This window comes from Choloepus didactylus, chromosome 1 (assembly GCF_015220235.1).
Source record: "Choloepus didactylus isolate mChoDid1 chromosome 1, mChoDid1.pri, whole genome shotgun sequence".
In the NCBI taxonomy this organism is placed as follows: domain Eukaryota; kingdom Metazoa; phylum Chordata; class Mammalia; order Pilosa; family Megalonychidae; genus Choloepus; species Choloepus didactylus.
The window spans coordinates 79,681,439-79,706,665 of record NC_051307.1 but is presented as its reverse complement, the minus strand read 5'-3'; the positions used below and the strand labels follow the sequence as shown (position 1 = coordinate 79,706,665).

The 25,227-nt window shown below is 36.7% G+C and overlaps 1 protein-coding gene across 2 annotated transcripts in view; it reads left to right on the top strand.

Annotated features, from left to right (window-relative positions):
- Nucleotides 1–25,227, top strand: part of CCDC191 (coiled-coil domain containing 191) — a 107,438-nt gene that overhangs the window by 6,096 nt on the left and 76,115 nt on the right. The window contains exons 3-7 of one of the 2 annotated variants that reach the window (XM_037835639.1): nt 3,248–3,389; nt 6,753–6,893; nt 16,738–16,916; nt 18,293–18,516; nt 21,518–21,671. In XM_037835639.1, coding sequence (XP_037691567.1) covers nt 3,248–3,389; nt 6,753–6,893; nt 16,738–16,916; nt 18,293–18,516; nt 21,518–21,671 — 840 coding nt within the window. The remainder of the gene's footprint in view (nt 1–3,247; nt 3,390–6,752; nt 6,894–16,737; nt 16,917–18,292; nt 18,517–21,517; nt 21,672–25,227) is intronic. The other variant, XM_037835650.1, reaches the window with a different exon arrangement.

Here is a 25,227-nt window from a genome sequence, read left to right as displayed (position 1 = left end):
AGCTCAGGTAGGATCACATCATAAAAAGTCATTTCTTTCACTCATAGCCTGAGGAACTAAGTGAAGTCTACTGTTTTAGTTTGCTAAAGCTGATGAAATGCAATATACCAGAAATGGGTTGGCTTTTACAATGGAGATTTATTAACTTACAAGTTTATAGATTTGAGGCCATGAAAAATATCCAATTCAAGGCATCAACAAGATGATACCTTCTTCCTGAGAAAGGCTGCTGGTGGTCTGGCCTCCTATCAGATAGGAAGGCACAAGGTGGCATCGGCTGGTCCTTCTCTTCTGGTTTTCGTTGCTTCAGTTTCTGGCTCCTTCGTCTTTTTTCTCTGAGCTTCTCTGGGGCTTTTTGCTGTCTTTTATCCTCTTACATAGGACTCCAGTAAGAGGAGTAATACCCCCGTTGAATGAAGCAGGTCACATCTCAATTGAAATACCTAATCAAAAGGTCCTACCCACAATGGGTCTACACCCACAGGAATGGATCACATCTACAAACTTGTTTTCTTTTTTTAATGCAATTTTATTGAGATATATTTGCACACCATATAATGCATCCAAAGTATACAATCAGTGGCTCACAGTATCATCATATAGTTGTGCATTCATTGCCACAATCAATTTTAGAACATCTTCATTACTCCAAAATAAAGAAAAAAAAGAAAAAGAACACCCAAGCATCCATAGCCCTTATCCACGCCCTCCCCACCCTCCATATACATATTCTTCATTTTATTATTCATCTGCCTTTACACTGGGTAAAGGGAGTGCCAGTCACAAGGTTTTCACAATTACATGGTCACATTATAAAAGCTATATAGCTATACAATCAGTCATCATCAAGAATCAGGTCTACTGGATTGCAGTTCAGTAGATTCAGGTATTTCCTTCTGGCTATTCTAATGCCCTAGAGTAACCTCCAGAATGACCTTGTGACTCTATTTGAAATCTTTTAGCCACTAAAACTTTATTTTATTTCATTTCTTTTCCCCTTTTTGGTCAAGAAGCCATTCTGAATCCCATGATGCCAGGACCAGGCTCATCCCTGGGAGTCCTGTGCCATGTTGCCAGGGAGACTTACACCCCGAGAGTCATGTCCCACGTAGAGGGGGAGGGTAGTGAATTTATTAGCAGAGTTGGCTGAGAGAGAGAGGTCGTGTCTGAGTAACAAAAGAGGTGCAAACTTGTTTTTGTTGTTTACTTTTTTGTGTGTGGATATTTTAAAAAATAAGTTGATCAGTTTATTTGCACATTATTTTATAAATGTGCATATACACACGAATATACACAACGTATGTGAAATTTGTCTTGTCATCTTAGAATTTAAAATCCTAAAGGGGAACGCAATGTGCCAAGCATATTATGACCATCCAATAAATTATATATACCACTAAGATGAATTTGGGCACTTCAGAGGATGTGAGAAATAATGTGGGAATACAGGTACCTTAGTCTCCCCAGAGTGACCTCATAAGAGTGAATGATATTTTCCTGACTCTAATCCTGATTAGATCACATTCCCTTGTGATTCATATATTTTCCTGTGTGCTCTATTTTCTATATCTTCTTCACATTACCCTTTGACTTTTCAGCTTTATTCCTCTGCTTCTGTCTAACTTGAATTTAATATATGAAACCCATGAGAACTTAGAAGTAAAACCCATGAGAAGTTTTGGCAAAGGTAGTACCAGTCTTACCATGAAGAGCAGGAGGAAAAGTTATTTTCAAAATAGGTCAGACAATGACATAGACTATGGGAAGTGCAGTTTTCTTTGAATAAAGTCTTTCATTTATACATTCTTTTAACATTTATTGGGCATCCATTATGTGCCAAGCATTGTTCTTGGTGCTGGGGGTTCACTAGTGAAGAAGACGAAAATCCCTGCCCTCAAGTAGCTTATGTTATGTGGGGAGAAGACAGGGAGACAAACAATACAATAAGTAAGTTATATAGTGTGTTATAAGGTGATATGTGCTGCAGAGAAAGTTAAAGCGGAGTAGGAAAATAGGTAGATCCAGGAGAGTACTGATCAAAGACTCAAGGGAAGTGAAAGAGTCATATGGATCTGGGGAAGAGCAATCCAGGTAGAGGGTCAGTAGGTGCAAAGGCCCTGTGATGGGAATGTTCTTTGCCTATTTGAGGAGCAATGAACAAGGAGATAGGTGTGACTGAAGTAGAGTGCGGAAAGGGAAGAGTAGTAGGCGAGAAGCTGGGAGAGCTTTCAAAGGGCCTCACAGTGCAGGACCTTGAAGCACACTGTAAGGATGGACTTTGGCTTTAATTTTAAAGGAGTCACCCTGGCTGCCGTGGCTAGAGGCTATTGCAGAAAACTTGTCAGGAAATTATGGTGCTTTGGACCAGAGTGATAGCATTGGAGGTGAGGAGAAGGGGTCTGAATATATTTTGAAGATAGAGTCAACAAATTTCCTGACAGCTTGCATAGGGGTGAAAGGGAGAGAGAAAATAGGAATCCAGAAAGACTCCAAGGTTTTTGTCCCGAAGAACTGAAAGAATGTGGTCGTCACTGCCTGAGTTGGAAGACTGGGGGTGCAGCAGGTGTGTGGGAGAAGGCAGCTCTGAAGGGAGAGGGGAAGGTCAGGGGTCTAGTTGTAAGATAATTCTTTTGTACTGTGCAGGTAAACCAAGATGCCAAGATAGTTTGCCCACCTTCCTCAGTTCTTTCCCCAATCCCATGAATTTGGCCATGTTTTTACTGGACTCTCACTGTTGAGTTAAAACATTCTGGATGACTACAGTTCATTGACTCTGTTTATCCCAATTTTATTGAATCTACAGTTTGCCTGACATGATGGAGAGGTTCCTTTCAGGGGTAGTGATTTGAGAAAATTTAATTATTCTCTCTCTGGTTCATATTCATATGCAAGTCCTAGTGACATAGAAACTAATAAAATATTATAATGTATTTAAAACAAATTACCCATGTCTCATGATTCCATTACTAATGCTCTAAACGAAAATTATCTAAAGTTTAAATAACCTTCCATGCAAATATAAAAATTGTGTTTGGCAAAATATTACAGTTTATTTCATATTATATATCAATAATGACCAGAAAATTTTGGGGGTCTGGTATGTTTAAACCTCAGAGTTCCTATAAAAATGGAAAAATGAAAGTATCTCAGCATTTCATAGAAAATCAGTTTCTTGAATAGGAAAGAAATTCTCTGAACAAAGTGCTTGCCATCTTAATGGATTTTTTTTGTGTGTGTAATATTGAAGAGAATGGAGAAAGCCTCAGAATTTGCAGTTTCGAAAGCATTTTTTCCTGGAAACTCAGATTTATGCAGAAGGTTTTGGGACCAAATCACAGATTTGGAAACATCTGAGCAAATAGAGGATCATAGTGAAGCCTATGCAGAAGGTGAGAAAATACATTTTTTGCCACCACGTTAGCAATTCTTTGGAGTTCAACCTGTCAAAGCATAACCCATATAGAATGGAAGCTTTTCTTTCTCTTGTTCTTAATTTTGGTTTCTTTCTACTGCCCTGAAACTAATTTACTCCAGTATTACAAATAAGGTATATTTAAGGCCCATTTTGCCCCTTAAAATAGAACACCCAAAGGCATTTTGACACAGCAGTTATCTGGTGAGCATTGTAAGTTATCAGTCCTGTGTGTGGCACAGATGTGAGCATGTTAATTTTACCTAGTTATATACAGATAATCTGACTACTAGTTTATAAAGTGATTTTGTTCCTCCGGAATGGGGTCTAAAGCCAGTCTAATCTCTGCACCTCCTAAAAGCATGTATGCCTCTGGAATTCAATATTTTAGTCATTGATGCCCTGAGGAACTCTAGCATTTAGGGATTGAAGAGATGAGGGGGTACCAGCAAAGCAGACGGAGTGAGAGAGGCCATTGAAGTAAGAGGAAAGTCAAAGAGTGTGATGTCCTAAAAGCCACCTTCCATTTGGATTGTTTATATCTCCAGTTATTCAGATTTGTTCCTTCATTTATTCAACAGATATGTACTTAATTCCTACTCTGTGCCAGGCACTATTTTAGGCACTGTAGGTATAAGGTGTGAACAAGAGAGACAAAGCCATTGCTGTCATCAAGTAGACATTTTAGTGTAGGAATGAAGAAAATTAAAAACGAATGATCAGGTAACGATCAGTTTGGACCTGAATAACAAGAAGAAACCAGCCAAGCATTAAAAGGGGGAAGAACATTAAGGGCAGAGGGAAAGGTGGAGCAAAGAACCTAAAGCACCAACAAGCTTGGTGTGCCTGGAGAACTAAAGGAAGACCATTGTGGCTGGAGCTTGCAGGGGTGAGCAGAAGACAGATCACATAGGGCTTTATAGGTCTGGGAAAAGAGTTCAGATTTTTGTTTGTTTTGTAACAGCTTTATTGGGCTCTAACTCATGTATGATACAATTCACCATATAAAGTGAACAACTCACTGGTTATTCAGAGTTGTGCATCCAGCACCACAATTAACTTTAGAACATTTTCATCACTGCATTGAAGGGTTTTAAGCAAAGCAGTAGTATGATAATTTTTAAAACATATAGAGACTGAAGGGAAGGAAGGGAGGTGATAGGAGGAAAGAGAGACGAGTGGGAGGCTATTGCAGTGATCTGGGTGAGAGGTCACAGCTCTTAGTCCCAGGTAGTTGGTAGTGTTGGAGATGGAAAGAGGGAATTGATTCTGAAATGAACAGGGCTGTTTTGCCCAGTCTACCTACCACCCTGCCACTAGGGACACATAATATACATTAGCCTATTAAAGAGTCTGAGAAGTCCTGTAGTTAAAAGGAAATGTTTACTTACCCCAACTTTTCCCCCAAGATTCCTAGACCATGAAACTCTTTTTATCCCCGAATACCTATCAATATGTTGAGAAACTAGTGATCTGCTTTAGGAAGTACTCATATATGAATACAATATGGTTTTCAAAGGTTTATATCCTATTAATTCTTCTCATCTAACATCTATTAATTTTCTACAAGAAGCAGTGTTCTGAGGAACATACTTGGAGAAACTCTTCTTTAAGGTACCCTTGTATACCTCCCCTCTGATCCAAAATGAGGTGTTCCTACAGTTTAACTTTCCAAGGGCAATTACTAGTTCTTTGTGTTTATTTTTTTTGGGGGGGGCACTTCATAGTAAACCCCCATTTACCAATGGCAATGTTTGCCATTTAGTAAGTCAGAATTATTATACATATAAATGTCTAACTTATTGTACACAAGGGTTACTCAATAAACATCTGCTTCCTTTCTCCACCTTCCTCTGAATGTCTATAATTTTTGTTGCTGGTATACTTCTCACAGTTTCTGCTACCTTGATTCATTTTTTTCTATTTTATATTTCATGCGTCCCTATTTATATTAAATGCGAAGAGGCATTTAGTATATAGAACTCCCCATTCCCTAAGAGCTATTTGATAATGATAATAACAATGATGAAGTTAATGATAAAGTAGAATCTTTTTCCAAACCTATAAATTTTAAGGAGATTTTCTGACTATCACTAAGAAAGAAATCCAAATGGAAGTTGGCTTCTAGGACATTGTACTCAGATATTCCTCCAACCTCCATGGCCTCTTCTTCTTAGTCTGCTTTTCTGACTCTTCCTGATCTCTTCAGTCCCTAAATGTCAGAGTTCCTTAGGGCTCAATCCTTGAACCTCTTCTTTATCGACTCTTCTCCTTTGGTGATCTCATCCATCTCTATGGCTTTAAATGCTGCCTGTATGCTGACAGCTGCCACACTCATTTCTTCAGCTTGGACCTCTCCCCTGAAACCCAGACTGGTTTAGCCAATACCTATTTGACATCCGTATTTTGGATTATTGCCTTTGTCTCCCAATTGGTGTCCCCTGCCTCTGTGCCTGCCCCCCCTCTAGTTTATTTCAACATAGCAGTCAGTGTGATTCTATTAAAATGTAAGTCACTTCTATGCTCAATACTCTTTTGTGACTTCCCACTGCACTCAGAGTAAAAGTCAAAATACCTAGAATGGACTCAAGATTCTAACCTAGGATTTTTTACCCTCAGCGCTATTGACATTTTGGCTGGATAATTCTTTGTTTTGGGGAGTTGTCCTGTGCATTGTAGAATGTTAACAGCATCTCTGACCTCTCCTCACTAGATGCCAGTAGCACTCTCCACACAGATTTGACAACCAAAAATGTCTCCAGACATTGCCAAATATCTCCTGGGGGGGCAAAATCACTCTTAGTTGAGAACCACTGTTCCTGATCCCGATGACCTCTTCCACCTCATTTCCCACTACCCTCCCCTTCACTCCTCTGCAACTACACTGGCCTCCTTGCTATTTCTAACACTGTAGACACACTCTTGCCTGTGCACTTGCTTTCCCTCTGCAAGGGATAATATTCTTTCACATATCTGTATGGCTCAGTCCCTTACCTCTTACCATTCTGTGCTCAAATATCTTCTCAGGGAGACGTTCTCTGACCACACAGTTTAAAACTGCAACACCCATCTTCCATTTCATGTACTCCACATTTAACATCCCTGTATGTTTTTCTCTAACTTATTTGTTCATTGTCTCTCTTCTCCAATTAGAATATAAACATCATGGTGACAGGGTTTTTTTTTCCTGCTTTCTTCACTAATATATTCCCAGCATCTAGATAAGAACTCGACACATGATGGGTGCTCAATTAATTTTTATTGAATCAATAAAAGCATTGAATGAAGAAAATCTCTAAATCATTCAAATATTAAAAAGATATTTTTGTTTTATTGATAGCTCAGGAACTAGTCAATGATTGGTTAGACACCAAACTTAAGCAAGAACTAGAAAGTGATGGAGAAAGTGATGTTGAAAATACTGCAAGTACCACTCCTATGCCAGAAGCTAATGGCCTTTCAAAATATGACAGGTTTGATGGTAAGAGCTGATCTGATTGTTCTAAGTTTTAACATCTAATGAATGGATTTAAGAAGTCTTTTTAATTGTTTTGAATAATAAATAATACATTATTTGACTTTCCAATGTTTTGCTTAGTTTTATTATTGGCTTCCATTTATCTTGATTGAATGTAAGTTATTTATACTATCACCTCAGTCAGTTGATGGTATTTTTTAAGTAAAATATTCTATTTGCAATTCCGTTTATGATTATAACACATAACAAATATATATAATTTATAAATAGCAATTAATGCTATTTAAGTGACTCTTCTTCATGTATTGTTAGATACACTATTTACTTGATGGAAACTACATTTAAGTATTCATGTATCATTTTCTATTTACAAAGTGGTTCATATATCTTTATTCATTAATGTTTATAAAGGAAGTTATCATTTTTCTAGTTCCCCACCCACTCACCCAGAGGAAAAAATCACTATTGTGTGCAGAGCTAGTGTCAGGCAAGTTAAAAATAGCTACTTGTGAAGGTTCCTTGAAAACCCCAGGGATCCAAAGTTTTTCCCTGATCATAGGAGTAGGCATGGTGGTAGTGCTGGAGACCCCCCACAAATGATTGAAACACTCTTGGTGAACTCACTTGGCAAGATTCTTCTGGTTTAGGACTCTAAAAAATCCCAGCTTGGGAATCAAAAAGTCATGAGCTCTTAAGTTCAGAGGAATCCATAAAGATCACCTAGTCCTATCTATCCTACTCATCCTCCAGGACAGAAGTCATTGTATGGTGTCTGTACCGGTTTGTGTATATTATATCCCCCAGAAAAAGCCATGTTCTTTGATGCAGTCTTGTGGGGGCAGACATATTGGTGGGGATTAGGTTGGAACGTTTGGATTAGGTTGTTTCCATGGAAATGCGCCCCACCCAACTGTAGGTGATAACTCTGATTGGATAGTTTCCATGGAGGTGTGGTCCCACCCATTCAGGGTGGGTCTTAATTGATTTACTGGAGTACTTTAAAAAGAGCCACACGGGCTCAGAGGCTTGCTACGGCTAAGAGGGACACTTTGAAGAATGCACTGGAACTGAGAGGAGCTTCAGCTTACAGAGACATTTTGAAGACGGCCATTAAAAGCAGACTCTTGCTCCGGAGAAGCTAAGAGAGGACAAACACCCCAAGAGCAACTGAGAGTGACATTTTGAAGAGGAGCTGCAGCCTAGAGAGGAACATCCAGGGAGAAAGCCATTCTGAAACCAGAACTTGGAGCAGATGCCAGCCAGGTGCCTTCCCAGCTAACAGGTTTTCCGGAGACCATTGGCCATCCTCCAATGAAGGTACCCAATTATTTCTGTGTTACCTTGGACACTTTATGGCCTTAAAAGATTGTAACTGTGTAACCAAATAAACCCCTTTTATAGAAGCCAATCCATTTCTGGTGTTTTGCATTCCAGCAGCATTAGCAAACTAGAAGAGTGTCCCTAACATGAGCTGATGTAGTCTCTGCCTGAACACCTCCAGAGAGAGGGAGCCTACTACTTCAGGGGAAGCCCATTCAGCTGATGTGAGGCTCTAATCTTATTGCATTCTTCCTTCATTAGGAAAATTAGGGTTTTGTCCTCAGCACATTTTACTGTTTGGTGTTATAGAAAATAACATCAGGCTCCCTCTCTCAAGAAGTCTTTTTATTTTTGTGATCATTTCTGATCATCCCTCAGTGTTTCTAGATTAGATAGCACCAGTACTCTCAATAATTCTTTATTTATCTTGCCCCAAGACACGATTTGGGACAGAGCTAGGGATTCCTTTTTAAGTTAAATTAGGTATTGTCATTGACTGATTTATGAAACTACCACCTATACTACTCACATCCATCTCTTCATTTGTATATCTTTTCTGCAATAATATTATGAGAGACTTGACAGGATGCCACCAAATAGTATAGTAAGTATGCTTGCTGGTCCTGGGAACACCTAAGGATAGTTTGGCCCCTTCAGAATTAAAGATTCCACGTGACTCTGGAGTGGTCATAGAGAGCCTGGTTTGATCTAGAACTTTTAGAACAACTTGAATCCAGGAAAAGCCCTAAGGTGACTAGATTTAGTCCAGTGTACTCTTTTTTTTTTTTCCAGAGCACCTACCATAGTGAAGGACTAGAATATTTTTCCTGGTCCTGGTTCAAACCTGTCCTCTATAGAGGTAGGAAACAAGTAAGATAAAATGTAATATACGTATTTTTAATGAAAGTCAAAAGCCATGAGGTCATCTGCTTCTAGTCCAGATGGAGGAACAAGGACCAGATTTACCGTCCTGCCTGAGACATCCAAAAAAAAAAGTAAAAAAAGACAAAAAATATGACACTGATGTCCAAGACACTGGACATCAGATAATGAAGGTCAGTGATCTCTGAGAATTGGGAAACAAACAATGTGAGCCATATAGCTGCCCTAGCCTATTGTCTCATGAGAATTTCTAGGTCATGGTATGGGGAGGGGGAACCCAGGTGGAGCTTGTTAGACCTGAGATTCTGGGGAGTAAGGCAGCTATACTAAGGATAGAGTACTGAAGAGAAGAGAGCTGCACAGAAAGAGAACCCCTAATAACAGAGGTTAAAAATACATGAAGCAAAAACTGATAGAACTACAAGAATAAAGAGACGCAAAATTATATTTGGAGATTTCAATATCCCTGGTTCAATAATTGATAGATCAAGTAGAAAGAAAATCAATAAGGATATAGAAGCCTTGAAAAATGCTATCAACCAACTTGACCTAATAGAATATAGAATACTCCATCCAACATTAGCCAAATACATTCTTTTTCCAGTGCACACAGAACATTTACCAAGTTAAATCATAATTTGAGCCATAAAATAGGTCTCAATAAATTTAAATTTAAAGGATTCAACTTATTTAAAATATATTCTCAAACTACAGTGGAATTAAATTAGAAATCAGTAACAGAAAAAAATTGTGAAAAATACCCAAATATTTGAAAACTACATGACATATTTCTAAATAATCATGGGTCAAGGAAGAAATAAAAAGAGAAATTAGAAAATATGAAAACACATCATATCAAAATATGTGAGATGCTGCTAAAACGTATTAGGGCATTAAGAGTCTCCCCCTGAGTACCTTTGTGGCCCTCTCTCTCTAGCTAGGCCAGCTTGGCAGGTGAACCTCACTGATGTCCCCCCTACGTGGGACCTGACTCCCAGGGGTGTAAATCTCCCTGGTGATGCAGGATATGACTCCCAAGGATGAATCTGGACCTGGCATTTGTGGGAATGAGAACATCTTGATCAAAACGGGAAGCGAAATGAAACAAAGTTCAGTGGCTGAGATTTTAAATGGAGTCGAGAGGTCACTCTGGTGGACATTCTTATGCACTGTATAGATATCCCTTTTTAGGTTTTAGTGTATTGGAATAGCTAGAAGTAAATACCTGAAACTATCAAATTCCAATCCAGTAGCCTTGACTCCTAAAGACAATTGTATGACAATGTAGCTTTCAAGGGGTGACAGTGTGATTGTGAAAACCTTGTGGATCACATTCCCTTTATCCAGTGTATGGATGGATGAGTAGAAAAATGGGGACGAAAACTAAATGAAAAATAGGGCAGGATGAGGGGGATGATTCAGAAGTTCTTTTTTACTTTTATTTTTTATTCTTAGTCTTTCTGGTGTAAGGAGAATGTTCAAAAATAGATTGGGGTGGTGAATGCACCACTATATGATGATACTATGAGCAGTTGATTGTACACCATAGATGATTGTATGGCATGTGTATGTATATCTCAATAAAACTGAATTAATTTAAAAAAACATATTAGGGCAAAATTAATAGCACTAAACACCTACATTAGAAAATAAGAATATTAATAATAAATTAATAACCTTAGCTTTCACCTTAAGAATCTCGGAGAAAAAAGAATATTTTTTTTCTCCGAGTAATCAAAAGAAATGGGAAAAACAACAACAAACCTCTAGGCCTAGCTGGCTTTACTGATGATTTTACTGAACAATTAAGGAAGAAATAATACCACCAATTCTATATAAACTCTTCTAAAAATTTGAAGAGGAGGGAATATTTCCCAACTCATTCTAAGACATTATCATTATCCAGATACTAAAACCAAATACATTACAAGAAAAGAAAATGACATACCAGTATCCCTCATGAACATAGGTGTAAAAATCATAAACAAAATTTTAGCAAATTGAATTCAAGAATTTGTAAATAAGGATAACACAATAGGACCAACTGAGGTTTATTCTAGGAATGGAAGGCTAGTTTAATTTCCCTTGTAATTTCTTCACTGACCCATTGGTTAAGAGTATGTTGTTTAATTTCCACATATTTATAAATTTCTCAAATTTCCTTCTGTTATTAATTTCTCATTTCATTCCATCGTGGTCAGAGAACATATTACATATGATTTCAGTCTTTTTAAATGCATTGAGATTTGTTTTATGGCCTAACATATGGTCTGTCCTGGAGAATGTTCCATGTGCACTTGAGACTGTTCTATAGACATCTGTTAGGTCAACCTGTTTTATGGTGTCATTCAAGTCTTCTATTTCCTTGTTGATCTTCTGTCTGGTTTTTCTAATCATTATTAAAATGGGCTATTGATGTCTCCAGCTATTATTGTTGAATTGTCCATTTCTCTCTTCAATTTTGTCAGTTTTTACTTCATGTATTTTGAAGCTCTGTTGGGTTTACATAAGTTCATAATTGTTATATCTTCCTAGACTGACAATTTTATCATTATAAAATGTCCTTCTTTGTCTCTAGTAATAAGCTTTGTCTTAAAGTATATATTTTTTTCTGATATGAATATAGCCACTCCAGCTCCCTTTAGGTTACTGTTTGCATGGTGTATCTTTTTCCATCCTTTTCTTTCAACCTGTATGTGTCTTTGAATCTCAAATTTGTCTCTTGTACATAGCATATAGTTGGATCATGTTTTTTGTTTTTTTTTTATATGTATCCATTCTGCCAGTCTCTGCTTTGATTGGAGTGTTTAATTCATTTACTTTTAAGAGAATTGCTCATAAGGTAGGATTTACATTTTGTATTGTTTTCTATGTCTTATGCCTTTTGTCTTCTTCTCTTCCTCCATTACTGCCTTCTTTTGTATTAAATACATATTTTCTAATGTACTATTTTAATTTAATTTCCTTGTTTTTTTATTTTACTATGTTTTTAAAAATTATTTTCTAAGTGGTTCTGGGTATTACAATTTATATCTCAATTTATAGCAATCTAGTTCAAATTAATACTAATTTAATATCAATAGTATACAAAAAGTTTGCTCCTCTATAGCTCTGTTACCTTGGCTTCTGTGGTGGTTTGAAGCTGTATGTATCCCTGAAAAACATGTTCTTAAATTTAATCCATTCCTGTGGGTATGAACCCATTGTAAGTAGGACCTTTTGATGAGTCTACATCAGTTAAGGTGTGACCCATCTCAATCAGGATGGGTCTTAATCCTGTTACTGGAGTCCTTTATAAGAGAATGAATTTCAGAGAGAGAGAGAGGAAACTATGGAAGCAAGAAGCTACAATCAGTGAAACCCAGAAGAGAAGGGAGAGACCAGCAGAAGCTGCCATGTGCCTTGCCATGTGACAGAGGAGCCAAGCATCTCCAGCAGCCAGTCTTCAGGAAGAAAGCATTGAATTTATGATGCCTCAATTTGGACATTTTCCAGGCTTCAAAACCTTGAGCAAATAAATTCCCTTTGTTTAAGCCGAACTATTTCAAGATATTTGCTGAAGCAGGCTAGGAAACTAAAACAGCTTCTTTATGCTAATATTGTCATACATATTGCATCTTCATATATTATAAGCCTACCAACACAGTTTTATGATTGTTGCTTTATACAGTTTTGTTTTTAAAATCAGATAGGAGAAAAAAGAATTATGAACAAAAATACGTTTATACTGTCTTTTATGTTCATCTATGTAATTACTTTTACTGGAGCTCTTTATATCTTCAGGTGGATTTGAGTTACTGTCTAATATCTTTCATTTCAGCCTGAAGGACTCTCTTTAGTATTTCTTGTATGGAAGGTCTGCTAGCAATGAATTCTGTCAGTTTTTTTGTTTATCTGTTATGTCTTAATTTCTCTTTCATTTTTGAAGGCTAGTTTTGCTAGAAACAGAATTGTCCTTGTCAGGCTCTTTCTTTCAGCATTTTAAATATCATCCCACTGCCTTCTAACTTCTGTGGTTTCTGATGAGAAATCAACTGTTGATATTATTAAGGATCCCGTGTATGTGATGAGTCATGTCTCTTACTAGTTTCAAGATTCTGTCTTGTCTTTGGCTTTCACAAGTTTGGTTGTGAGATATATAGGTGTGGATCTCTTTGAGTTTATCATTCTTGGAGTTCCCTGAGCTTCTTGGACATGTAGAGTAATGGTTTCCATGACATTTGTAAAGTTTGGGGCCATTATTTCTTCAAACATTCTTTCTGAGCCTCTCTTTCGTCTCCTTCTGGGATTTCCATTATGCATATGTTGGTACGCTTGATGGTATCCCATGAGTCTGTGGCTCTATTCCATTTTCTTCATTTATTTTTCTTTCTGTTCTTCATATTTGGAAGGCTAGTTTAACACTTGAAAATCAATGCATGTGATTTACCATATTAGCAAACTAAAAATGAAAAATCATATGATTATCTCAGTAGATGCAGATATAGCACTTGATAAAATATAACATCGATTTCTGATGAAAACTCTCAGTAGGGTATGAAAGAGAGATTCCTCAACCCAATAAAGGGAATCTATAAAAACCCTATAGCTAATATCACACTTAATGGCAAAGGACAATGCATTCTCCCTAAGATCAAGAACTATACAAGGATGTCTGGTCTCCCCACTTCTAGGCAACATCGGAATGTAGGTTCTAGTCAATGCAGTAAAGAAAAGAAAAGGAAAACAAACAAACAAACAAAAAACAGCATCAATATTTGAAAGGAAGACATAGAACTGTCTTTATCCCCAGACAAAAAAGCTACTAGATGGAATCTACAAAAAAGCTACTAGAACTAATAAGTATGTTTAGCAAGGTTACAGGCTGCACAATCAATATATAAAAGTCAATGATATTTCTATGTGCTAGCAATGTATGATCAGAAATTGAAATTTTACAAAAAAGTATTTTTGGATGATTATTGATAAGTGTAACAAAAGATGTGTAAGATGTGTATACTGAAAACAACAAAATATTGTTGAGAGAAATTCGAGTCCTAAAGAAATGGAGAAATATCCTTGCTTATTAATCAGTAGAGCATGTTAAGATGTTAATACTCCCTAAAATGATCTATAGATTCAATATATTCATGGTAACCCCAATCAAATTCCCAGGAGACTTTTTTGGTAGAAATTTACAACTGATTCTAAAATTCATATGGAAATGTAAAGACCTAGAATAACCAAGACGATTTTGAAAAAGAAGAGCAAAGTTACAAAGTTCAAGATTTAATGCTACTTTGTTTGAAGATGTTTTATAAAGCTACAGTAATCAAGATAGAATGGTACTGGTGTCTAGATAGAGAAATAGATTAATGCAACAGAATCTAGAATCCAGAAATACATTCACATATCTATGAACAACCCATTTTTGACAAAGGTGCAAAGGCAATTCACTGAAGAAAGAATAGAATTTTCAAAAAATGGTACTGGAACAATTAGATCTCCATATATGAAAAAAAACCTGAATTTTTACCTTTACTATGTAAAAAATTAACTCAAAATGTGTTATAGACCTAAATAACCTAAAACTATAAAACTTTTGGAAGAAAATCTTTGTGACTTTCGATTACGCTAAAATATCTGAACTATTGGTCCATAAATGAATAAATAAGTTGTATTCCATCAAAATTAAAAACTTCTGCTCTTCAAAAGACTCTGTTAAGAGATGGAAAGCCACAGACTGGGAGAAAACACTTGTAAAGCATTTATCTGATGAAGGACTTATATCCAAAATATGTAAAGAATTCTTAAAAGCCAATAATAAGAAAACAAAGAACCCAAATGGACAAAATATTTAAACATTTCCTTTAAATAAGAGAAATAGATTGCAAATAAACACATGACAGATGGTCAATATTGTTAGTCATTAAGGAGATGCAAATTAAAGCTACAAGTAACCACTAGGCACCTATTAAAATGGCTTAAATTTAAAATACTGACCAGACCAAGTATTGGTGAGAATGTGGAGGAACTGGAACACCCCTACGCTGCTAGTGGGAATGTACAATTGGGTAAACACTTTGGAAAACAGTTTGACAGTTTTTTAAAAAGTTATGCATATACTTTTCAAATGATCGAACCATTCCACTCCTGACATTACCCAAGAGAAAAGAAAGCATAAGGCCATACAAAAACTTATATACAAATGTTCATAACAGCTTTTTTGTGTAATAGCCAAAATGTGGAAATAATCCAAATGTCCATCAAAAGATGAATGAATGAACAAATTGTGTTATACCCATGCAGTGGACTATTACTCATCAATAAAAAGGAATAAACAATTGGTATTCACAACAATATGGATGAATCTCAAAATAGGTATCTGAGTTAAAGAAACCAGACAAAAAAAGAGTGCATTGTATACGATTTAATTTATATAACATTCTAGAAAATGCAAACCAATCTATGGTGATAGTAGCAGGTCTGTGGTTTCCTGGCACCCAGGAGGGAGTGAGTGAGAAGGGATTACAAATCAGGATGATGAAACTTTTGGGGCTGATGGACAGGTTCATTATCTTGATTGTGGTGATGGTTTACTGGTATATGCAAATGTTCCAGTTTGCTATGCTGCTGAAATGCAATATACTAGAAATGGACTGGCTTTTACAAAGGAGATTTATTAGGTTACAAATTTACAGTTCTATGGCCATAAAAGTGTCCAAACTAAGGCATCAACAAGAGGATACCTTCACTGAAGAAAGGCCAATGGTGTCCAGAACACTTCTGTCAGCTGGGAAGGCACATGGTAGCATCTGCTGGTCCTTTACTCCCAGGTTCTGGTTTCAAAATGGCATTCTTCAAAATGTGTCTGGGCTTCTGTCTCTCTTAGCTTCCTTCACTCAGCTCCTGAGCATCCTTACTAGTTCTTCTGGGGCATTGCTCTCTAAGCATCTTGGGGTCCTCTCTTAGCTTCTCCAGGGCAAACTCTGGGCTTCATCTCTTGGCTTAGCATCTCCAAATGTGTTTCTGTCTGCGTCTCCAAGCATCTGGGTCTGTGTCAGCCCCTGAGCTCTCTTAAGGACTCCAGGAAACTAATCAAGACCCACTTTTAATGGGTGGGGTCCCACCTCTATGGAAATAATCTAATCAAAAAGTCTTACCCACAGTTGAGTGAGTCACATCTCCATGGAAACAACCTAATTAAAAGATCCCAGCCATAATAAGCCTGCACCCGCAAGACTGGATTAAAAGAACATGGTTTTTGTGGGGGACATAATAAATTCAAACCAGCACATCATATGTCAAAGTTATATTGTAGACTTTAAATATTTGCAGTTTATTTTATGTACACTATATCTCAGTAAAGATTTTTTTACAGTAATGAAGTCCTCCAGGATGTTTAGATTAAAGTAATATCTTTTGGACTTGGCAGAGAGGAGGTCTTTAGTGATGGGTGAAGGCAGTTCCTGATAAGCAGAGGTTTTTTCTCTCAGTTGAAGGTAATCGCTAAAGGCCATGCTCAGCCAATCGGCATTATCAGTTACTATTTATTGAACACTCAGAGCTTTGTATTTTTATTGTACCAAGATTCTTTATATAAATATGGAAATTATACCAAAATTAAGATTAAAATTTCTTTTTCTTGTTGTTTTGTTTTGCTCAGAGTTATATGGCTATTTGGAGGAAGAAGAAGAAAGTACTACCGTTCAAAAATTTATAGACCATCTGCTCCATAAGGATGTGGTGGATTCTGGGATGCTGGAAGATCTTGGGATGAAGGAAAACCAAGACAAGAAGCAGCAGAAGGATCCTCGTCTTACCATGGAGATGAGACATAAGCAGGTGGGAGGGAAGAACAAAATTAAAATGGATAACAGGAAGCAGTCTTTGTGTAACACATTTAATAAGCTTAAATAAAGACTTATGCTTTATTATGAAAAAGGTTGCCATCTGTGATTTGGTTAGAAAGAATAAAAATAAAAATAAGAATTTCGGGAAAAAAAATGATACTCATAAACTGAGGTAGGAATAACCAGAAAAAAGAAAATAAATGCTTTTCACCCATAAAGTGGTGAGCTAAACTTTATTAGTTTGGATATAGTGCTTCCTATTATAAATATGTAGATTGGGTTTTGCTTTAATTTGGTTTTTGAAATGTGGCATTAATATATTAATATCATGAATATTCTGGTGAATGTTATAATGATAATTCTTTTCTTGACAACCGAAATTCACTCATTTTGTGATTATAATTTGAAAAGGAGGACAGATCTGAATTAAATCTAGTTCAGCTGTTTTGAATTAGAAAGGCATGTTGGAAATTTCTTTTCTCCAAAGGGAAGAGCAGTTATAGGAAAAAGATTGGCATCTCAACACTTTGTAGACTTTGGTTCAGGGGATCAGAATGACCACGTCTTTGCCATATGCCCAGAACTATGATGAACTGGAATTAATGTCTATACCTGTGTTTGCCAGCTATTTATATTGTTGAATTTCTGATTGCCAAGTTTGAAAATCAATGCTTTACATTAAGGTCTACCTAATTAGCACACTGAGGATGCTAGGGAAGCAGGGGTAGAAGTTTGATCCTGGTTTGGATTTATGACAAAAGGGAGGTTGGAGGGCTCAATTGAGATGGCCTATCACAACTGGAGAGTAAGATAAGGATAAACTTAAGTGATGCAGAAGGAAACGACCCCTCCTTAATTCATAGCTAATCATGTCTCTTGAGAATTAACAGGTTTGAAAAAGTTAATGTGCTCACTCAGAAATATCTATAAATTTCATGTCTTTGATTTCCAAATATGACCTAAAGTCACTGGTATATTTAAATAATGAAAGCTATGAATAAAGGCTGTGGTGGTCCTTAAGGCAATAAATCACTGTTCTGTCCTTCATAATATAGCCTCCAAAAATATCTCTATATTTCCTTAAATTGTAATTAGTATACAGACAGGGACCAAGTAAATAAAGTACAGATGGAAAATTCTTGTGCATGGGAAATCATCCTTAAATAAGGATCCAGAATTTGGGATTTGACTCATGAGATTGTCAACTTTTCCACGAAGCAGATCATCCTCAGATTATTTGAGCATCATCTTAGTTCTGTGCCAGAATATTTCAAATTGGGAGTACTATGAATTGCAAAATGTGTTCTAAGGTTTTGCATAGCTCTTTCTTCTTGAAAGCCTGCATTTTGCCCTTGTATTCTCTTTCAGGTTAAAGAAAATCGCTTAAGACGTGAGAAAGAACTAGAACGCCAGAGAATGGAAAAGGCCCTGAAAAAATCCGCCTTCTTGGAGGCTCAGTATCTGGTGCAAGAAGAGAAGAAAAGGAAGGCTCTGGAAGCTAAGAAAGAGGATGAGGAGATTCAAAGGGAGATGGTGAAGCTTCGGAGGGAGATAATTGAGAGGAGACTCACTGTGGAAGAAGCATGGAAATTGTAAGCCAGCCGTGGTTAGCAGTGTGGAGTTTTCCTGTTTTAGCAGTCATTTTGGAAGTTCTCTGAAGTTTTAAAAAATGCACAAACATTGTAATAACAAAACACTAAAGAGAAATCACTCACTATTCCACCATCTTAACAAATTAGCTATTTTCATTTTTCCATATTTCCTCCTGTTCTTGGTCTTTTTACTTACCTAGTTGCAATCATAAAGCACATTTAATTTGGTGTTCTGCTTGTTGTAATTAACACATTGCCTGGAGTCCTGAGGTCTGTATATTATTCCATTGAGTTCCTGTACCATAATTTATGTAATGCGCCCCTCCCCATTCTGATAAGCATTTAGGCTAATTCAGGTTTTTCACCAATATAATTATTATTGCAGTGAGCATCCTTAAGCATAGAGCTTTTCATTCTTTTGAATTATCTTCTTAGGATAAATTCTTAGGAGTGTAATTACTGCGTTAAATGGTATGAGCCTTTTTATGACTCTTGAAACATTGCCAAATTGTTTTCCAAATGGCTTGTACTTATTTAACACTATTGGCAGCAGTGGGCCAGTTTACTCTTCCCAGCATTGGGGAGTATCATCGTTTTCAATAGTTTTGCAATTTTAGTAAGTATCATAGACTAACTTGCATTTCTTTGGTCACCTGAACATTTTTAAGGCTGAGCATTTTTCCTTCTGCATGTTTGCTAATTGTGCCTCATTCTAATGTGAATTGCTTCAGGGTTTAATTTTCTAATATGCGGATGGAAAGTCACATATAAATATGGAAAATAAAGCATATTGCCTGACTTCCACTGATGAAGAAAAAGAATGTCTGACCCAAGAGGAAAGCCAAAATAGTCCTCACAGGATGGAGTACTATTATCCTCCTCCATGTAGAAAATGAGCTTCATAAGTGAAGTAACTAATGTTTTTATTCTGAGGAACAGCACTGATGCTTGAACTGCAAAAGCCTCAGAAAAATGTGACTGAAGTGCCTGAATACTCAAACTGAGAAGCCAGAAAGACCTATTAGATAATCCCTTCCACCCCCATCAGCCTACACAGCTTTTTCCCCCTGTGTTCTTGATTGCTCTTATCCTACCCAATTTAAAACAGCTCAGCAGTGGACGTGTGCCTCGTTCTTTCAAGTGCTGGGCACAGGCCTCCTCCAGATGCGGTTCCTTTCAGAAAGCAATCACCAGTGCTTTAGTGAGTTCTTGCTAAGGTCAACCTTGCTTTTCAGATTGCTCCTGAGCCCTGAAAAAACTAGACTGACCTAAAATAAATTGTGAAAACAAGTAACATTTGATGGTGGCAGGACACTCTGCTCACAGTGGGCACTCAACAAATATTTACTGATCGGTCATTTCTTTTTAAAAGTTAAAATCTATCCATGGTTACAGTGAGACAGATAATATGCTCTACTCCTAGGTGGAAGAACTGATACAAATTTTTAAGAAAGCAATTTGACAAAAAACAACAAGAGCCATAAAAATGGTACTATCCCTTGATCTGGGAATTCCAGTCTTAGGAAAACTGCCCTAAGAAAACAATCAGAAAACTGGATAAAGATTTGTATACAAAGATAATTATCATAAAATTATTTATAATAGTAGAAATTAATAAATGTTGGAGAAATTAATGAATAATGTTTGTACAATGAAACAGCACTGACATGTTACCAGTGTTGTTTTTTCTGGGTGAAATATTGTTGGCTTTTATACTGCTCCAATTTTTCATAATGAGCAGATACATATTTTAATGTTATTTTAAAAAATAGGATCCATTGTATTAAAAATGTTTTTCTATAAATGCCCACTCTGACCTGCCTATAACCATCTAATATAACATTATTATGGCATTAGTAGGTTTGGAAAGAAGTCAGTAAAGTTTTATTGTTGGTGGGGCCCTTCAACTTGTTTGTAAGCTTATTTACAAGCTGTCTGCCTCATTGCATAGTTTCAAATATCTCCTCCAAGAGATTTATTCACTATAAAGGGAAAAAATAGTAACTTATACATTGGAGAAACTGAGCAGATACCATCTTAACCAAGTGTTCAAGATTAATATCACCAGTAGTAAGACACAGCAACATTGTGCACCCACTGTATGATATATGAGAATTGAGAGAATGTCTGTAGAATATTCCGGCATCCCTCTCTGAATTTGAGTTTCTGTCACATAAAATGATGTTCAGAAACACTGGGTGACTTACCAAAGGTTCCACAGGTGGTTTGTGGTCAGAGTCCATGAATCCTGATTCATAGTCTGGTGCTATCTTTACCATCTCATTTGTAATATATACTTTGTAAACATACGCATATCTGGAGTTCAAATGCACTCCAATAAGAAGGCAATAGCTATGAGCTTGCTTGAATTGGGTAGTGAAAGAGGAATGGCCTGGATGAGATAAAAATAGACAAGAGGGTGAGAAATAAGATGGCCAGAGAGATTTGTCCATGAGTGACAAACTTATTAAGAGATTCTGATTACTTCCTGGAGGTCTTATTGTCATTAAGTTCTATCTTTTCTTTTCGGCTATTTTAGAATTATTCTAGATTCCATTCTTTCCTTACATCCTAACTCAATAACACCTGATTCTTTTATTATTTTACTCCCTGGAAACATTGTAAAAGTCTGTGGTAAGACTCCCATTTCTTCTTTACTCTTATGAGAAGATAGAGAACTTAAAGTCTGTATTAAAAAATACCTAGTGGTTAATTCTCAGATCTTCATCAAAGTACCCCTCAATGTTAAACTCAATAAAAGTACTTCAAAGTACTTATAATAATTTTATTTCATTTAATTATTATTTTATAAAAGAGTAGACTAAAGCTTAGAAAAATAAAAATCACCTGACTAGGTAGTTTTAGAGCTAAATCTGTAAAACCACCTTCTGATGGCAAATTCAGTGTTTATTGGAATAGACTAGGTTGTACTTACTCATTGTTAATTTAATTGTACATACATTTATTCTATGTACATGTATTTTTTAACTACTATCAATAGAGAGAAGAAAAGGCAAAAAGAAAATTCTCAGAAGAATCCAGAAAAAGCCATGTTTCCAAGTGCTCACATTCTTCTGGCTGAAGAAAAGATGGCAAAAGAAAGAAAGAAGAAACTGAAAGAGTTATTGATGCAAGTTTCCAAGGAAAATCACCAGGTAGGAATTTTAAGTTTCTTCATTCAGCGTTCTGTAGTGTAAACGACTAGGAACTCCATCAGAAATGGGACAAAATAAATGCTTAGTCACCACCTGAGTTTCTTCACAAATACCAAAATTGCCCAAACTGTTTGTTCATCACTTCCCCGGTGACCTAGTGAACAGGGCAGTCCTTTCAGTCCCCTTTTTTGGCAATTTTATATACTCTGATGTGATCCTTGGAAATGAGGGAATAAAATTGGGACTTCTTCCTAAAATTGCCCTCTTCAGAATAACATTTGACTACTAAGGAAGCTCTCTGGCAGTTTTTGAAAGCCTGGCTTCCACTTTGGCAGTCTTAAATACCATTGTGTTCTAGATCTTTCAGAAGATACAAACACTGGTTAGTTGCTCAGATCCAAAAGCAATGGTACATTTACATTTGTGCTTCCCTTTTAACTGTTTACATTTTGTTTTACTCTTCTCTCTCTCTTTCCCTTTCTCTTTTTGTAAAATTACCAATTTTTTATTGACAAATGAATATCCTTCCCAAGGCTCTTAAGCAGAAAAATTTTTCTCAGTGAAGTAAGATTGAAAAAAGTGTATGCATTTGGGACCTAGGACATTTCAGGTAAAAGGAATTAATTGGAAGATTTATAAATGAGAAGGTTGGACGAGAAAAGTATTTTTACACCTCTCACAACACCTATCCCAGGGACTTAGGCATTGCTGAAATTCAGTGAAAGTTACTGGAATGACTAATGAATGAATGGATTTAATAAGAGAAAAGAGAATGTCAGGAAGTTATTGAGGGAGGTCAATAAATGAACAGATAGACTTGCAAAGACCCTTGAAATCAGTAATAGGAATTTGAATATGATATGGATAACTGAGATATGAGGATGGAAATAAAGTAGTAACAAAATTTTTAAAAGATTGACATGTTTGATGGTGGCATTTTGGACTGCTCGGCAGGAAGTCATAATTGTTAAGCTATTGAGTTTGGTCAGAGTTTTGACTTCAAGAATAAAGAAGGACTTGTGGTTGAAGGAAATGTTGAGAGTTAGGATTAATATTTTGAGAAAGATTGGCAAAGACTCTTAGATGCGATGTCTTTTGTATGAGACAGATGAATTAGTGTGTCCTCCTGCCATGACAGTTTGGATTTTTAAGAGAAAATAAGAAGGTAAATGAGTACTCAGGGGACTACCTTAAGAAGGCATAAGACATTAGTGCCAGGATGTTACCCAAAGAAAGACAAACATGACTGTATTCCATATATAATTAATTTTGTAATTCTATTGAAGTCCACTGTACAAGAAGAAATTATATATGTTTTTTATAGAACTGCTGGATATGAATGTTAGACACATACATAGAGTTTTACAAAATTAGTGATTCACCTATAACAGATTACTCAGTTTCAAAAGGACCACTTGATATGTTTAAAAAGGGAAAATGAGAGATTATGAAAAAATTATCTCCACTTTGCTGCAGATTCTGCTTCATTTGAATCTCTGTTTTACTGTATTTAAATTTTTATTTTGAAAAGTTAGACATACAGAAAAGTTACAAAAATAGTACAGAGTTCCTGAATACTCACCTAGCTTTTCCCAGTGTTTAACTTTTTATGAAAGTATAGTGTAATTATCAAAACCAGGAAATTAACATTGGTACAATACCATTAAATACCATTAACTAAAATGATAGACCTTATTAGAATGTCACCAGTTTTTCCACTAATGTCTTTTTCCTGTTATAGGACTTAATCCAGAACTCGATGTTGCATTTAGTTGCTAGGTCTCTTTGGTCTCTTCCAGTTCCTCAGTCTTTCCTTGTCTTTTATGACCTTGACATTTTTGAAGAGTGCTGCTCAGTTGTCTTGTAGAATGTCTCTCAATTAAGGTTTGTCTGATGCTTTCTCAGGGTTAGATTGACAGTATGCATTTTTGGTAAGAATACCAAGGAAGTGATGGTATTCTTCCCGAGTATATCATATCAGGGTACATAATGTTGATGTGTCTTATTATTGGTGATGATCTTGATTGCTCGGTTAAGGTGGTGTCTGCTAGATTTCTCCACTGTAAAGTTTCTATTTTTCCCTTTGTAATTAATGAATGTCTCAGAGGAGGTACTGTGAATCTATGTAAATATCCTATTTCTCCTTAATCTTTCACCTGTTAATTTCTTTTAATTCAATTTCATTGAGATATATTCACATACCATGCAATCATCCAAAGTGTACAATCAGTTGTTCACAGTACCATTATAAACTTGTGCATTCATCACCACAATTAATTTTTGAACATTTTCATTGCCACAAAAAAAAAAGAAGAAAAATTGAAACAATAAAGAACACCCAAAACATCCCATCCCCTCCTCCCTCCCTATTATTCATTTACTTTTTCCCCATTTTTCTACTCATGTGTCCATACACTGGCTAAAGGGAGTATGAGCCACAAGGTTTTCACAGTCACACAGTGTTCCGGTTTACTAATGCTGCCTTTTTGCAAAATAGCAGAAATGGATTGGCTTTTATGAAAGGGGATTTATTTGGTTACAAAGTTGCAGTCTTAAGGCCGTAAAGTGCCCAAGGTAATGCATCAGCATCCAGTACCTTCACTGGAGGATGGCCGTTGGCATCCAGAAAACCTCTGTTAGCTGGGAAGGCATGTGGCTGGCATCTGCTCCAGAGTTCTGGTTTCAAAATGGCTTTCTCCCAGGATGTTCCTCTCTAGGCTACAGCTTCTGTCCAAAATGTCACTCTAAGTTCTCTTGGGGCGTTTGTCCTCTCTTAGCTTCTCCAGAGCAAAAGTCTGCTTTCACAGGCCATCTCCAAAATGTCTCTGTACACAGCAGCTCCTTTCTCAGCTCCTGTGCATTCTTCAAAGTGTCCCTCTTGGCTGTAGCAAGCTTGCTTCTTCTATCTGAGCTTATATAGTGCTCTAGTAAACTAATCAAGGCCCAGGCTGAATGGGCGGGGCCACACCTCCATGGAAATTATCGAATCAGAATTATCACCCACAGTTGGGTGTGGCTCATCTCCATGGAAACAACCTAATCCAAATGTTCCAACTTAATCAACACTAATATGTCTGCCCCCACAAGATTGTATCAAAGATAATGGCATACAGGGGGACATAATACATTCAAACTGGCACACACAGTATATGCTATATAGTTATACAGTCATCTTCAAGAATCAAGGCTACTCATTGTAGTTCAACAGTTTCATGTATTTTCTTCTAGCTATTCCAATACACTAAAAACTAAAAAGGGATATCTGTAAAATGCATAAGAATAACCTCCAGAATATCCTCTCGACTCCATTTGAAATCTCCCACCCGCTGAAACTTTGTTTCATTTCTCTTCCCCCTTTTGGTCAAGAAGACTTTTTCAATCCCATGATGTGAGGGCCAGGCTCATCCCAGGAGTCATGTCCCACGTTGCCAGGGAGACTTACATCCCTGGGACTCATGTCCCATGTAGCGGGGAGTGCAGTGAGTTTACCTGCAGATTTGGCTTAGACAGAGAGGCCTCATCTGAGCAACAAAAGAGGTTCTCTGGAGGTGACTCT